The sequence below is a fragment of the Nansenia antarctica genome (assembly GCF_963989245.1).
Source record: "Nansenia antarctica genome assembly, chromosome: 3".
Taxonomy (NCBI): Eukaryota; Metazoa; Chordata; class Actinopteri; order Argentiniformes; family Microstomatidae; genus Nansenia; species Nansenia antarctica.
The window spans coordinates 20,310,135-20,325,905 of NC_137688.1; the positions used below are offsets into that span (position 1 = coordinate 20,310,135).

The window sequence follows — 15,771 nt, forward strand, 5'->3', positions numbered from 1 at the left end:
ATTTAGACTGTCCTGTCGGCAATAGCATTGGAGAATCACATGTTTGGACTGCCTGGGCTGTTGAGGCTTAGGAACATATTGTTTATACATATTTTAATTAGGGATCCAATACATGGAGCTGGTGCCAGGCCATTGCTCATCCCCCAGTGCTGGCATAGTCTAACCATTCCTCCAGCCCCCATAGTCTCCAGATCCTCTGACCCGCAGAGTCTTTGTACCAAGGCAGATCCAGATTGTCAGGGCCGGGGCAGGTATTAGAGCCAGCTCCTGGGGGAAATCAGGTCCAGATTGCTCAGAGACTGAACAGGGCTGCTGATGAGTCAGCGTAGGGACTGTGTTGTGGACTACAGAGAGGGGACAGTCACCCAACTGCCCAGAGACACTCACTCACACTCCCCGAGGACAGAGAGGCTGGGGAGTCATTTTGGAGGAGTTCTCTTAACACTCGCTGTGCTCACACACTGTCATATGATACACCCCACCGCAAGAGTTTCTTACATCACTGTGTTTTGAAGTGTATGAATGCGACATTGTGTCTTATTTTTTTTAATTTTTTTTTTTATGTTAGGCTACATTTGTCACTGAACAATGCTTGTGATGATCAACGTATAACATTTAGATTTTAAATCTGAACAAGTGTAGGCCTATGTCCTTTTACTTGGAGTCCTCTTGAGCGTTCATTAGATGGCTTGCATCTCCCAAGCACGTATTCTAGGGCCCCAGAATTGTATATTAAGGATTATATTTTCTTTCACACTCTTTTATTTGCATTAGGCACAGGTGCTGCTCCAAAACTAAACAGAACAGTTTTTTATCCTTAATTAATTGACATCGTGCGTCCTGATTGTCAAGCGGCACACGTTACAACATTACAAATGAGGTCATTTATTGGTATGAGTTGTTCATTTCTTGAATTAATGTTGAAGGCTCTTGTGTAGCGATAGTTACGCTGTGAGGTTTCAATAATAAACGACCTGGAGCGAAGCCAGACCGCGTCATCAGCAGGTAGGTGGGGTTAACGGAGAGGGATATTACGCTCCGGTTGCAGCAGTGCTCAGACAGAAAGACTATTACTACTGGACGAGAAGGGAAACCGACAGGCAGCCTCGTGGAATCGTCGCCAAGGATGGACCTTGAGAGGTTGATGTATATCTTTTCAATCTCTCATTACACGTTTAAAATCCTCTTCATAAACTGGCTTTTCGTGTACGGAAAACCAACCGGAATCACCAACTATGGATTGCCTTGAAGTTGCCCTTTCCTTTTTGCGTCAAGACAACCGGGCGAAATTTGTGGAAATCAACACTGACAGTGATATAATAATCGGGACTATTCCTCATTAATTAAGATTAACGATCAGAAGTTAATACAGGAAAGGATTTGTTAATGTAATAGATTCGGTTGTTTGATAACAAATAGTGGTAGCGTTTTCCAGGATATGGCATTGATTTGCGCGTAATAAGACATGGACATGATGTTTCCTTTCCAAAGGTTCTCGAAGTTCCATGCAATGTTTTAGCTATTTGGAACTATCTCTGTAGTTAGAATAGATTATACTGTCTGACTATTTCGTATTGACAGACCGGCATGCTGTAAAGTGAGTTTAGAGGATTGTTTTTGCTGATTAGGAATAGTGCTGCAGTTAAGCGCCTGTTAACGGACAACGGTGGGCCATAGCTGTCCATGCCCCTGCACACTCAGGACTCCGAAGATTCCCATTTATAATAAGAGAAAGCCTCATTCAGAATTGCAACTCATTTCGATTGCATATTTGATCAGCTGTGTTGTAGAGCTGCATCGTTTTGTTCACTCTCAGGGTAACATTATTAGGAACTGTGTTGGAGGTAGATAGCACCCTCAGTCAGTCAGGACACCATCATGGCTTTACAAGATAACACCAGCGGCATTCCCGTAGAGGAAGTTATCTTCCCTGAGATAGTTGAGCTTAATGTTGGTGGTCAGGTGTACATCACCCGCTACTCCACCCTCACCAGTGTGCCAGACTCACTACTGTGGGAGATGTTCAGCCGTAAGTCCACCAAAGGGCTGGCGAGGGACACCAAGGGCCGCTTCTTTGTGGACCGCGACGGTTTCCTGTTCCGCTACATCCTGGACTACATGCGGGACCAGCAGCTGGTCCTCCCGGACCACTTCCCCGAACGCGGACGTCTACAGCGAGAGGCTGAGTTCTTCAACCTCCCGGAGCTCGTCAAGATCCTGGCCCCCAAACTCAGCAAGCAGAACTCGCTGGGTGACGAGGGGTGTCAGAGTGACCCAGAGGATTCCTCGCCCGGCATCGACACCTCCCGCAACCTGTCCTCCCTGGGGGCAGCCGCCGCTGCCTGTGCCAGCCTGGTGCCAGGTAGTGGAGACGGGAAACGCTCTGGGTTTATTACCATCGGCTACCGGGGATCGTACACGCTGGGGCGTGACAGCCAGACCGACGCCAAGTTCAGGCGGGTGGCCCGCATCATGGTGTGTGGGAAGACCTCCCTGGCCAAAGAGGTGTTTGGGGAAACGCTGAACGAGAGCCGCGACCCAGACCGCCCCCCGGAGCGCTACACGTCCCGCTACTATCTCAAGTTCACCTTCCTGGAGCAGGCCTTCGACAAGCTAGCGGACGCAGGGTTCCACATGGTGGCCTGCAACTCCACGGGAACCTGCGCCTTTGCCCACGAGCAGACGGACGACAAGACCTGGACCAGCTACACTGAATATGTGTTCTACCGTGAGTGAGATCTCGTCATCAGCCCTGTCCCTCTGGCCCTCCTGCCCCCGTGTGCCCCCCTACCCCCCCAGCCTCCCCCCTCCCCATCAGCCCAGCCTCCTGCCGCCCTCTCTCTGTCTCTGGTGACCCCTGCTTCAGTAGATGTACTCTAGATGCTCCATCTCTGATTCCATCCCTCCACCTCCCTCTCTCCAGCCTCCAGCTTCCAGCCTACCCCCCACCCCCCACCCCCCCTCTTGGACAGTACCCACCAGCTGCTCTTACCTCCTCTGCGGTCCACTCCTACAGCTCCTTGGTCCAGCTCTCCTCCCCACCATCATCCCGAGCCCTGACCACAGACCTCCAGACTCCCAGACCCTGAGATCCCCTCCTGCAGATACCGCCCATGTACTTTCCCCTCCTGTATATATCTGCCTTGGTGAAGCACAATTCTGTATGTAAGAGCTTATTTTGTGAAGGTGAGCACCAGCTTGTCTGTGTAACTGTAGAACTGTCTAGAGGCGCCTGTTGGAAAGGGCTTTGAAGAGTTCCCTCTATACAGAACTGTACGTTGTCTCTGCTTCCCCCAGCAGAGCTGTCTCTCCCCCGCTCTTCTGAAGTAAACTACCAAATAATTGGACATCTTATCAGCCTTGAGGATTTGAGCAGCCCAGCACAAGCAAGAAGAGTGAAGTTCTAATTTTAAATAAATGTCTCCAGGACCAAACTGTTGGAAAGGGGGCCATAGTTTTACTACTCAATGAATATCCTATTTCTACCATGTCTTGGAAAGATCCACCTCATCTTTTTGTTAATGATCAGCCTGTAAAGATGAATAGCTATTATAATGACATGAGTGAGAGCTGATAAAGCACATTGAACTCCTTATAAGTGAAAAATAACGTCAACGGACAAATAGCGTCTTATGCTATTATGAACTCCTTCAGGACAAACCAGTCGTTGGCATCAAGGGAATTTCCGATACCACGATAACTCTTTGCCTGCAGTCAAGCTTGTTGGGCTAGAAAAAAAGGTATACTGTGAAAGAAAAATATCTCTTGTTTGACTGAGAGAGAAAAAGGTTGCTACAGTAGTGGTGGCTGAGGAATTGTGAGTATTGATTGTGCAACAGAGCGTTCAGTATTCTAATCGCCCACGCTGAGAGGGTAGAGGAGATGTGAGGTGTTACATCACAAACAGCCCTCAGCTCTCTTCTTCTTCTCTCATCCTACTTTCATCTTCTTAAAGGTTTCTCTGTTTTAGGTTTCATCTTTACCGTTTTATCTGTTCTCAAATAAGAATGTATGATAGCAAGGGCTCACAACATGTGTCTCTTTGCCTCTCTGAAACTGGGATGGTGCTCATGAAGGATAATCCATTTTCATATCAGAGAGTGTTTTGGTTCTTTCTTTATTATTGTGTCATTCATGCTCTTTCATATTAATCAGTTTTAAGCTCTTGCATATTTGTTCATAGCTCTCATGTTACTGTAAGAGCATACCCATGATGAGAAAGGATAGGATTACAGCCATTCAAGCACACCATTTTCTCAACATTGTAGCCACAGAACACAGGGATGCTGTATGGGTATTGTAGGAGAGTAGCTGGACCTGACTATAGCATCAGTGATAGTGGTCGAGGCTGAGGCATTTTCAGGTTTTACCCTCAGGACAAGTCTGCATATCAACATCACAACTTGCCTCAGTATAAAAAGCACAGAAACAATTCCCAAAACGAAGGTTACACAAACACCCCCAGTTAAGAATTCACACCCAGGAAAAGCAATTATCAAATGTATGGACTTAGAACCGAAGTTGGTAAAGTGAGACGTACTGTAGAAGCTGTCTCGAAGATTCAGTAGTGCAGGATTTCATTTGAGGCAAGGTGTTAGGACGCCTGACAGTGATGGTGATAAATGTTTCCTTCGATGTCGCTGGGATTTGATAGCACACTGTTGTGTCAACATACTAAGCCAGCTTCAGTGTCAAATATAGACAAAATAGCAATGAGAAAAGTGGTAGAAAAAGGCTTCACTATCATATCAAATTTGTAACGTTTGTTTTCTATTTCCCGTGCATTTACCATCCATATCAATTCTTTATCAATTCATCTGACATATGGAGAGCTATGTATGCTCTCATATTATTATTGTAACTCAAAGTGTTTAAGAAGCCATGACTATAAAACTCTTTCACAAGTAAACCCTTTCAAATGTTAATCTTTTTACTGTAGAGTTAAGCACATTACAGCAAGTGTATTGAATATACAATGAATGATCAAGACTTTCTAACCTCAGGCACAGATCTCTCACGCTCTCTTTCTCTATCTTTCTCTCTCTCTCCCTCTCTCTCCCTCTCCCCCCCCCCATCTCTCTCTCCATCTCTCTCCCTCTCCCCCCCCCCATCTCTCTCTCTCTCCCTCTCTCTCCCTCTCTCTCTCTCTCTCTCTCCCTCTCTCCCTCTCTCACTCTCTCTCTCCCTCTCTCTCTCCCTCTCTCTCTCTGTGGGATTTTGTTGTGATAGAGCCAGTATATAAATAAGGACACATAGATACCAGGCTCTGTCAGAGCAGATTACAAACCCTTGTGTAGCCACAACTAATCTCCGCAATTAGACCTGAGAGTAAAAATCGAGAGGCCAACACAATACAATGACCCACAGTGGTGGAGGAATAGCCCTAACCATAGGTCTATGTACTGTCATCTCTGTTATTACCCACAGTGGTGGAGGAATAGCCCTAACCATAGGTCTATGTACTGTCATCTCTGTTATTTACCCACAGTGGTGGAGGAATAGCCCTAACCATAGGTCTATGTACTGTAATCTCTGTTATTTTGGAAGTGCAGTAGAATTCTCCCCCAAATTGCTCCAACGATCAGACAACAAGGCGGCCATGTTTTCCACACCTCGGTGGGAAAGGCTGGCGATAAGTCCGTGTGAGAACATTTGCATTCTCCATTTCTCACAATTATGATTCCAGTCACCACATCATCATGTTTCTATGTAAAGTAAGAGAGTCATAAATGATTCAATGATTCAGAGAGCTCAAATACATCTCAATCTGGCCTAGTTTAGGGGTGTTCCAGCTTCATCTCAATCTGGCCTAGTTTAGGGGTGTTCCAGCTTCCTGGCTGGCGATAGCATGTTAAAATCTTTATGCGCCTCTTTATTTTCGCTCCGTCTATTTTTGTCACTGCTCGGAAAGCCTGACGTTCTTGGGTTTGGGGAGAGCCGTGACCATGGATTTGGATTTGTCATCCAAGTGTGTATGTGCATCAACAGCGACATGGAAACGTCAAAGCCTGACCATTAGCACAAAATGTGTAGAAGCTACAGAATGGAATTTCCGAGCCAGGTGTCTATACACCAGGTGTCTGACGTTCAACATTCATCACCGTCGTTGATATAGGAGAGTCCATTTCTCCATTATAACCAGTCCATCACACCAGTACGACCCTGGTGGCGTCACGTATCGTAGGTGATTCTCTAATGTTGTGAAACTAACTAAAGTTTAGCATGCTTGGTTGTGTGCCATATGGTGAAGCAGGTACCAACTGTCACCAGAGAGGTGCAGTATGCCGGCTCCTACTGGGGTATTACAATAAAGGTATTTTACCATGAAATGTGCTCATCTGCTTTCCTTTAAGATGTAGGTCTACATTGCACATTTGTAATGCAAGATAGCGGAAACCACAATGAACAAAAAAACAACACAGTTTAGTCATGGTTGTCCTTTTACAGGATAGACCTAAAACATTTAAAGGGCCAATCTGGGATTCAAACAACAACAAACCACTTTTTTTGATGGGGCTTCAAAAATGTTCTCAAATTCTCAAAGTCATGGACTGAGCTATGGGTGCAGGGGCTGACCATCCATGAGATCAAAATTGTCGCCTTAACCCTTGCTTTGAAGCTACACAATTCATGTTTTTTTATATTCAGGGTTCTGATGCGCTCAGTCTGTTGAACAAAGCTCATGAGGCATTTCTAACTTATATTCTTCAAGAATCAATCGGTTATATAAATCGGTTATACTTTTATATATAAAGTCCAATTTAAAAGTCCAAAAATGGATACCAACCCATGATTGTTTTATTTTGCTGCACCGTCATCATATGAATTTCTCCTCTTCTCTGTCATCTACAACCTGAAGTGTAATATGGAGAGTGTTCTAGTGTGCACAAGAGTGTTCTACTGCGCAGCTACTAGAATGGTCTACCTTGGGGCAATGCTTTGACCCATGCTTTGTGTGTGTGTGAGTGCCAGTGACACACTAGACCTACTCTGAGCTTAGCCTTGAAAAGGTCCCTGAGCCACACACAGCGAAGGCCCATCGACATGGCAACATGCCTTCCTTAGTCAGCTTCAATCTCTCTCTATGTGATTCCCTTGTATTCAGAGCCAGCTAGGTCAGTGGCTCCCCTATCAGTCACAGAGAGAGGGAGAGAGAGAGAGGAAGAAGGAAAGAGAATGAGATTGACATAGCAAGGGAGAAATAGAGGAGAGAGAGAGAGACATGGATAAAGGGCAAAAAAAAGATGGCCAGATGTCGAGTGGAAGACGGGTCAAAGGCAACGTTTTGGTTTCTGATCTTATTATCCTGCTGAAGCTCTTGTATACGCTCTCTGTGTCGTTTATTAAGATGCTGCATTCTCCTGGCAAACAATCCGCGTTCCTGTGCAGTGTTCTGCTGTACCCTGGTGTATTACCACACAGTCCTCAGTTCAGCCAACACACACACGCAAAGATTGCACATTATACCAGGCAAATATTGATACTCACATGATTACATAGACTTACTGTATAATGAAAAAATAATAGACATTTTCCATCAGATACTAGATAGAATGTGTGTTTCTAGGTAGTGACAGCTGTACAAAGATTGGTGTGTGCACGTCTGTGCGTGTGTGTGTTTTCATTTCATTTATTTTGTGTGTGTGTGTGTGTGTGTGTGTGTGTATGTGCGTGCAGGCTGGTTTGCAGATCTGAATTTATAACCTATGAACAGACAGAGACTGTCTGAGCCTTATTGGAATGCTGTTGATAACGGCAAAGCTTCAGTAATATCACCAGGGCTTTACCAGAGCCTGGTTTCAAATGGGCCGCAACAATTCGGGAAATTGCTCTGAAATTGGATATATTTTTGACTATAGCTGCTTATAACACCTATCTGGGTTGTCATACAAAGCTCTTGAGTGAGTCATCTGATTATCCTCATTTTGAGTATTGTGGATCACATCACATGATCCTGATTTTGATGAGAAATCCACTTGACTGATATTGTTAGTCATGGTGTAAAACATCTAAGGTTTGTCTGTATAATGAGATCGAGGGGAAATATGTCCCTTGTGTATTTGAGCATTTGGTCGTGTCTTGAAAATCAGTTCCGGGATTTGAAGGTTTGGCCCTGCATCGTGTCAGTCTGCATTTGATGGGTTTGGGTGCAAGAGGGTTTGGCTCTCAGTTCTGGGTTCTGTGGTCGGTTCAGAGTGGCACAAGGCTAAAAATGACGCAGGTGCACTGTGACTCCCTGATGTGCTGAGCAGGCAAATTCAGTCTCTATAGAGCACAGACACACACAGACACACACAGACACACACACACACACACACACATGCACACACAAATACGCACGCACGCACACACACACACACACACACACACACACACACACACACACACACACTCATTCCGCTTAAATCAGGCTGATTGTCCCTGTAACTTGGCTTTGCTCATACAGCACATTATATGGTTTGATGACACTCTGGGCTATACGTAAGGTACTTGATCTAATTGGTTGACTTTGTTCCTCTTTTCTTCTCTTTTAATAAAGCCAGACCAGTTATAAAAGCATTAGCAAACCACCACACTCCCCCGTCTTTCCCCCGACAGCGATAAACAGGAAAACTAGTTGAAAGCAGAGCTAAGAAAGAGAAGCATCATGCCTACTAATTACCTGAGAGCAGCATCAGCCAGCAGACCATGTATGGAGCAAAAATCAGCCTAGGGGCCTGAGAGGTCCAGCTGAAAGCTGTGTGTGTATGTGTGTGTGTGTGTGTGTGTGTGTGTGTGTGTGTGTGTGTGTGTGTGTGTGTGTGTGTGTGTGTGTGTGTGTGTGCATGCATGCGTGTTTGTGTGAAAAAAGCGATCCACCGGCCGGCCTGCGTTCAATGTCATGCCAACCACACTCTTACAGAACAGAAACTCAGAGAAGTAGCTTTGGCTTCAGGCTTCTTTGTTGCATTAGTACATTGGTTTATTTATAGTCAGTCAGATGTGTACCATATACTGCACTGCCGTAACAAGGATACACACACACACATGCTCTGCTCCTCCTCATCCTCCACCCTGGTGGCCGGGTGTGTGGGTGGAGGATTGGGTAGCTGTCACAGACCATATTGGCCTCTGAACACACAGGGGACTCGCAAGGTCAGAAGGTTTTCACGCCTGGAGAGAGAGAGAGAGAGAGAGAGAGAGAGAGAGAGAGAGAGAGAGAGAGAGAGAGAGAGAGAGAGAGAGAGAGAGAGAGAGAGGAGTTGATGTTTCGCAAGAGAGGGAGTCACGGGAGCGGGGGTGGGGGGTGGTGGATCCTTTCTCCCTCTCCTTCCTTCTCCCCCCCCCACCCCCCATGCGTGCACACACACACACACACACACACACACACACAGACACACACACACACACACACACACTGGCCATTTGCTGAACATTACTGACTAATAGTGGAGAATGCCTTTGCAGTCCAGAGAACACACAGATGTTAGAAAGCAAAGGCTTTCTGGAAGAGCACTGGCAGCAGTCTGTTCAGATCCCCCCCCCCCCCCAGCTCTCTCTCTCTGTCTCTCTCTCTCCTTCTCCCTCACCCTCTCTCCCCCTCTCTCTCTCTTTCTCTCCTTCTCTCTCTGCATTCCAGACATGGCTGCGACAGTCACCTGAAAAGCCACCCGTAATGCATTTCTGCCCATGGAAAAGTGCTGAGCTGTAATTGCTCTGCCTCCATTAGGACTGTGATTAAAGGCCACCCTGACATCTGGAAGAAACAACACACAGCAGAGGGAAGAGGCTAGGAAGGAGGGAGAGAAGAAGGGACAGAGGAAGGAAGAGGGAGAACGCGTTCATACAGTCGTTGTTGTAGGTGTCTTTTACTTCTTCTTGTTCTTCCATGATATTTCACTGGTGTGAGATGGAGGGGAGAAGGAGGAGGAGGGTTATGGTTAGAGGAGTGGAAGGGGCTAGGGAGGAAGGGGACAGGAGAGGAGAGAAGGGGGAGGGGGAGGCAGGAGGTGGAAGGGAAGGAGGAGGGAGCATGCTGTCATGTGCATGCTTTTATCACTAGCAGGCTGGACTATTGTAATATTCTCCTTTGTGGTCTAAAAAAGCCATAAATCAACTCCAGTTTATACAAAATCCATCTGCTTGTGTATTAACCAGGACCAGGAGAACACACATTACACCTGTTTAAAAATCTCTGCACTGGCTACCTGTTAGTTGTAGAATTGATTTTAAGATTATTTATTTATTGGTTTACAAAGCACTAAATGGTCTCGCTCCCGACTACATGTCTGACATGGTTTTAAGATATGTACCCACTAGATCCCTCAGGACCTCTGGTACTGGTCTCTTGGTTGTTCCAAGGGTCCGGTCTAAGACCCATGGCGAGGCCGCTTTTAGCCACTAGGGCCCCAGACTTTGGAAGAGGTAGAGAGTGTGGATATCTTTAAAAGAAAGCTTAAAACACACCTTTTTGTGGCGTTTATCTAGTGTCTATGTCAACTTGCACTTTTACTCCTATTTCTTATCTCCTTATTTCTTTATTCCTGGTTTTATTGTGTTGTATTGGATATATTTCTTATCTCTTACCTCTTTTATTGTGTTGTATTTGATTTACTATTGTTTTTATGTTCAGCATTTGGAGTTGCATTCAGTGTATGACTTGTGCTGTATAAATAAAGTTTGATTGATGTCGAGCCTTTGTGAAAGGCTGTTCAGCAGTAGTAGCGAGCAGGGTAGCAGACAGGGTCAGGAGAAGCGTTGAGACCCAGCATACTCTACCTTCATGTTGAACGTGAGCCTGGGTGGAGCAGGTCAACTGCGAGGTGGAGCCGGCTGGCAGTCACCTCCACCATCTGGAGCCTGGGCCTCTAATCCCCCCTCTAATTATCAGTAATCTGGAAAGTCATGCCTGCCCTTACTGTCCTGACCCTAGGCTTTACACTGATGAGAGCTGGGGAAGATGAGCAGTATAGCAGTCCTATAGTACAGGGCATTTAGGAGAGCATGGACTGTCTGCTACTGTAGGGGTCTATGGGTCAATGAGATAGCTTGAAGGATATGATCCCCGATGAACCGGGTTTTCTTTCTGTCTGTTTGTGTGTTTGTCTGACTATCTCTCTCTCTCTCACACACTCTCTCTCTCTCTCTCATTCTCCCTCTCTCTCCCTCTCTCCCTCTCTCTATCTGTCTCTCTCTTTCTCCCTCTCTCTTCCTCTCTCTCTCTCCCCCCCCCCCCTCTCTCTCTTTATCTCTCTCTCTCTATCCATCTACCTCCTTTCTCTCGTTCTCTCACCTACCGCCTCTCCATTTGACATGAAGATTGACAGGTTTGTAATTGCTATGACCGTGTCACTGCATAGCAACTCTGCTTGATACGGAAGACGGTGCTTGTGCAACAGTACTCAACATGACTCCGTAGCTTCAATATTAATATTGTCTTCACAGACTTAATTACGTCTCTGAATGTACTCCGTCTTTAAACAGACAAGAGAGACAGGGGGAAACTAATATGGACATTTTAATTGTCTTAATACCATCAAAGCATACAGCATTTTAAGATAGCAGACGTTCTGTCGTTTTTGAGCTGAAATATGGGTAATGAGATTAAAAATATATATAAAAAAGGATGAAGGATGTCAATCTGTAGGACACAACCATATGCACAAACCCCCTCACCTACTCCATCTAAATTAATTTATATTTAAGTCTTTTATATATGAAGTTACAGAGTTATCATGGAGACGATATGTGCTTCCTGTCAGTGGAAGTGTCCCCACCACACCAATCAGTAACGGCCTGACATAAAAGAACACCTGCAAAATGTCCTGTTGATTCCTAACAGATTATTTCTGCCAACTCATTTCTGCATACGAGTCACACTGCATCTATCACTGTCCCATGCTGTGCCAGATGGTCTGGTTCTGAAGTAAACCGGCGTGAATCCAGAAACACAATCTAGAGGAAGCAGAATATGTGGCTCGTACAGATTTGAACCACCCTGTGAAAATCCAGTCAATGCATTGCACTGAACTCACTCCAATTCATTTACAATTACATTTACATTTAACATTTTTGGCATCTCGCAGGCGCCTTTATCCAAAGCGAATACATTTGACTAAGTAAGTGAACCATCTATCCATCAGTCATGGCAATTCACTGTTAGGACAAGATGGAGACTCGGCAAAGCCAGTAGGTAATACAAACAAAACATTTTGGATCGCAGAAGACATTTTGTTGCAGGGAGGTGGTAAGGCCTGGCGATGGGCAAACATGAAACATGAGTGTAGCTAATGGCAGTAATCATGGCAATGGGGAGATGTCACACTGAGCAGATGGGTGGCTTAAAGAGAGAGGTGGGGGGGAGGCAGGGAGGGGGGGCTGGTGCTTTTGCATTTCCTTTTCCTCTGGAGTGATGGAGGGGGAGATGGGGGAGTGTTTTCTCTTTCTCGTTTTTTCCTACAGCCTTAATGATGGAGGGATACAGCCCTTCCCCCGGAGGATTATTCCTCTGACACTCATAAGCCTACAACTCCCACGTCCTCACACTCCTAAAACACATGTACCCATTATGAGGCTCGGTACACACACGCACACACACACACACACGCACACGTGCACACACTCACACACACACACACACACACACACACACACGCACGCACGCACATACACACACACACACACACACACGCACACGTGCACACACTCACACACACACACACACACACACACACACACACATACACACACACACACACGCACACACACACACACGCACATACACACACACACACACGCACATACACACACACACGCACACAGGCACATACACACACACACACACACACACGCATACACAGAAACACAAGTATTCGTAAACCCATTTACTGAGGCTATAGTCCCCTTTAGTCTGCATTTAGTCCCTTCATCTCTCTCTCTCTCTCTCTCTCTCTCTCTCTCTCTCTCTTTATCTTTATCTTTCCTTATTCAGACACACTCCTACACACAAGCACACACACACACACACACACACACACACACACACACACACACACGCACACAAACCCACACACACAGATATGCAGAAATATAGAGCTGCAGGAGAATATTCGGTGCCGCCTGTTAAACACAAGCAGCTTTTCCTGTTATATAAGCTGGGTTACCGTGACGATGAGCCCTGCTGGAGGAAGGAGGGTAGCGGCACTCAGTGTGTGTGCGTGTGTGTGTGTGTGTGTGTGTGTGTGTGTATAAGTATAAGTGTGTAAGTGTGAGTTTAAGTAAGTGTGTGTGCATATGTGATCTGAACCTGTGTGACTTCTATGGACTGCCGGATGTCAGGAGTGCATTCATGCATACAGTGATGTCAACAGCACCTTACCCTACATGGCTTAAGTGCTTTTATCCCTAGTGTAGTGACTTTCAACAGAGAACATGCTCTATAATGGCCTCATGTTGCCGTGTTAATCACAGGGTCACACTTTGCTTAGAGTGGTGATAATGCAGCATTCATAAAGCATTCATTAAGCCTTTATAATGGCTTACATAAGTTGATGTAGTCATTTATAATGGTCCTTGTGAATGTGTTATAACATAAGCAAACCTTCAAGGCGTTTGTGATACGGCCTTATAAATATACAGCAATATGTGACGGCAGCTGGTGAAACGGGGAAGAAGTCGGCAACCGACCAAATGTTCAGACTTTTATTTAAAAATGTAAATAAATTGGACCGAAAAATGTAAGCTCATTTGTGGGTGGTGACTTCATTTATTTCAAACACCTTTAAAAGAGCATTGATTCAAAACATATTGTTTTACTGAAACGTTGTTGAAAATCAATGACACACTCGCTAGTCAAGCCAAAATATTGCAATGCAATGGATTCGGTGAGTAATCCCCACTACTACCTAGTTCACTATAACACTACTTTACATTGTTAGCAGGCTCACAAAACAAGCTGTGTTAGCAAACTGTCTATTTGTGCTAGTCCGCGGTTTGAGGATGTTTTCCAAGAAGTTGCAAGTTGGCTTGCAAGCTAATCTTGTTTTGTGAGCCTGCTAACAATGTAAAGTAGTGTTATAGTTAACTATGTAGTAGTGGGGATTACTCACTGAATCCATTGCATTGCAATATTCTGGCTTACATTTTTCAGAATAAAAGTCAGAACATTTGGTCGGTTGCCAACTTGTTGTTCCTTTCACCGGCTGCCATCATATATGTTGTCAGGTAGTGTTTTGTAGTACTCTCCCGCTGAGCTGAGTCCTGCCTACTCTCAACCTCCTACTCTCGAATTCTACCCATAATCCTCCCTGTTTCTCCCTTCCAGGTCTCCCAGGATGTGTTTACCTTGGTCTCCGTGGTAACAGGATCTCAAAGCCTGTGTGAAGCACTTTCTTTCCCTGCCAGCCGCTGACACGCTTTGATAAGCAAAACAAAGAAGGCAGAATGCAAACAATAATTCTCTATGAAGTTCTCCTGACACCTAGGACCATTATTTCATACCTGACACCAGGAGAAGTGACTGAATCTTAATATGAACCCTCTCTCGGTCTCCCTCCCCTCTCTCCCACTTTTCTCTCTGTCTTTATCCCATCCCTCCCTCCCCCCACCATCTCTTTCTCCCTCCCACATAATGAAACATCCCTCCCTCCCCCCACCATCTCTTTCTCCCTCCCACATAATGAAACAACCCTCCCTCCCCCCACCATCTCTTTCTCCCTCCCACATAATGAAACCGATATTATGCAAAGAGGAGAATACACGAGAGACTGTTAACGTGTCAAATGATATCTGCAAAAGGGAAAAGGGATGTGGCATCCAAAACTGTCAAATTCACATCACTCATAACATAAAGCAACTGGTTGTAGGCTAGGTTGAACGGATGACTTGACATCATACTCCAAATCCATATTCACTTATCCATCTCTCTCTCTCTGCTGCAGGTGGCCAACCAGTGTTCCCCAAGCCTGAGACCTATGACCTTCCAGACCCCTTTGGTCTAGAGGACCTGCCCATAACTGACCCCTGCCCCAACACTACCAACAGCCAACCAGAGACCAACACTGCTCTGGACCTGCGAAATGACCTTCCCCTGGACCCCCCACCTCCTCCCCCTCCTCTGCCCCCAGCTCCGGACAGCCCTGACCTCCCTCCACCTCCAAGCCCAGTCCTGCCCCACTCCAAATTCCGATCCCCCTCCACCCCCCCTCCTCCCTCTCCTCCCCTGCCTGACACCAGCCCCCAGCGGCCCACCACCCTGGCCCTAAAGACGCTGCCTCGCCCCACCACCAAGGAGAACGGTGGCCCCGTGCCAGGGGTCAGCGAGGAGGAGGAGGAGAAGAAGACGATGGAGGAGGATCTGAGGAAGTGCATCGACGACTTCAAAAAGATCCGCGTGCCCCAGAAGTTCCCTGACCGCAAGAGGCACTGGCAAAGTGACCTGCTGAAGAAGTATAACGCTTAACAGAGCTTCAACAACGGCAACATACAACAGCAAACTGCATCCACCACAGTAGAGAAACTCTTTCGAGTTTTACCACTGTGAACAGACTATATTTTATGCTGCATTTTCCAGGTCATGGTAACTGTCGTTCACTGTGTACTCACATTTCTACTTGAAGCCAGAACATTGAGGCCCATTACGTGAAGTGTCGGTTGTACACGCAACAATAAAGTTTACAGCTAGGGTGGCGGGTATTTAGTTACCTGCTCTTCAACAGAGCTGCCATTCACACACAATCAAATTGTATTTTCTAGGCTGAATGTCCACAGGTCCCCTGCAGGGGACTGGGAAGT

General features: G+C 46.0%; 2 protein-coding genes across 2 annotated transcripts; both read left to right on the plus strand.

The window, feature by feature from the left end:
- Window positions 1–1,878: 1,878 nt before the first annotated feature.
- Window positions 1,879–2,736, plus strand: LOC308152422 (BTB/POZ domain-containing protein KCTD12-like; the record flags this gene model as incomplete). The annotated part of the gene is made up of 1 exon (XM_080525403.1): window positions 1,879–2,736. The coding sequence occupies one exon, from the start codon at window positions 1,879–1,881 to the stop codon at window positions 2,734–2,736; it is 858 nt and encodes a 285-aa protein (XP_080381529.1).
- A 9,811-nt stretch (window positions 2,737–12,547) lies between these two features.
- LOC308153867 (uncharacterized protein) lies at window positions 12,548–15,439 on the plus strand (the record flags this gene model as incomplete). The annotated part of the gene is made up of 3 exons (XM_080527051.1): window positions 12,548–12,557; window positions 14,303–14,335; window positions 14,919–15,439. The coding sequence occupies 3 exons, from the start codon at window positions 12,548–12,550 to the stop codon at window positions 15,437–15,439; spliced, it is 564 nt and encodes a 187-aa protein (XP_080383177.1).
- Between the last annotated feature and the right edge of the window lie 332 nt (window positions 15,440–15,771).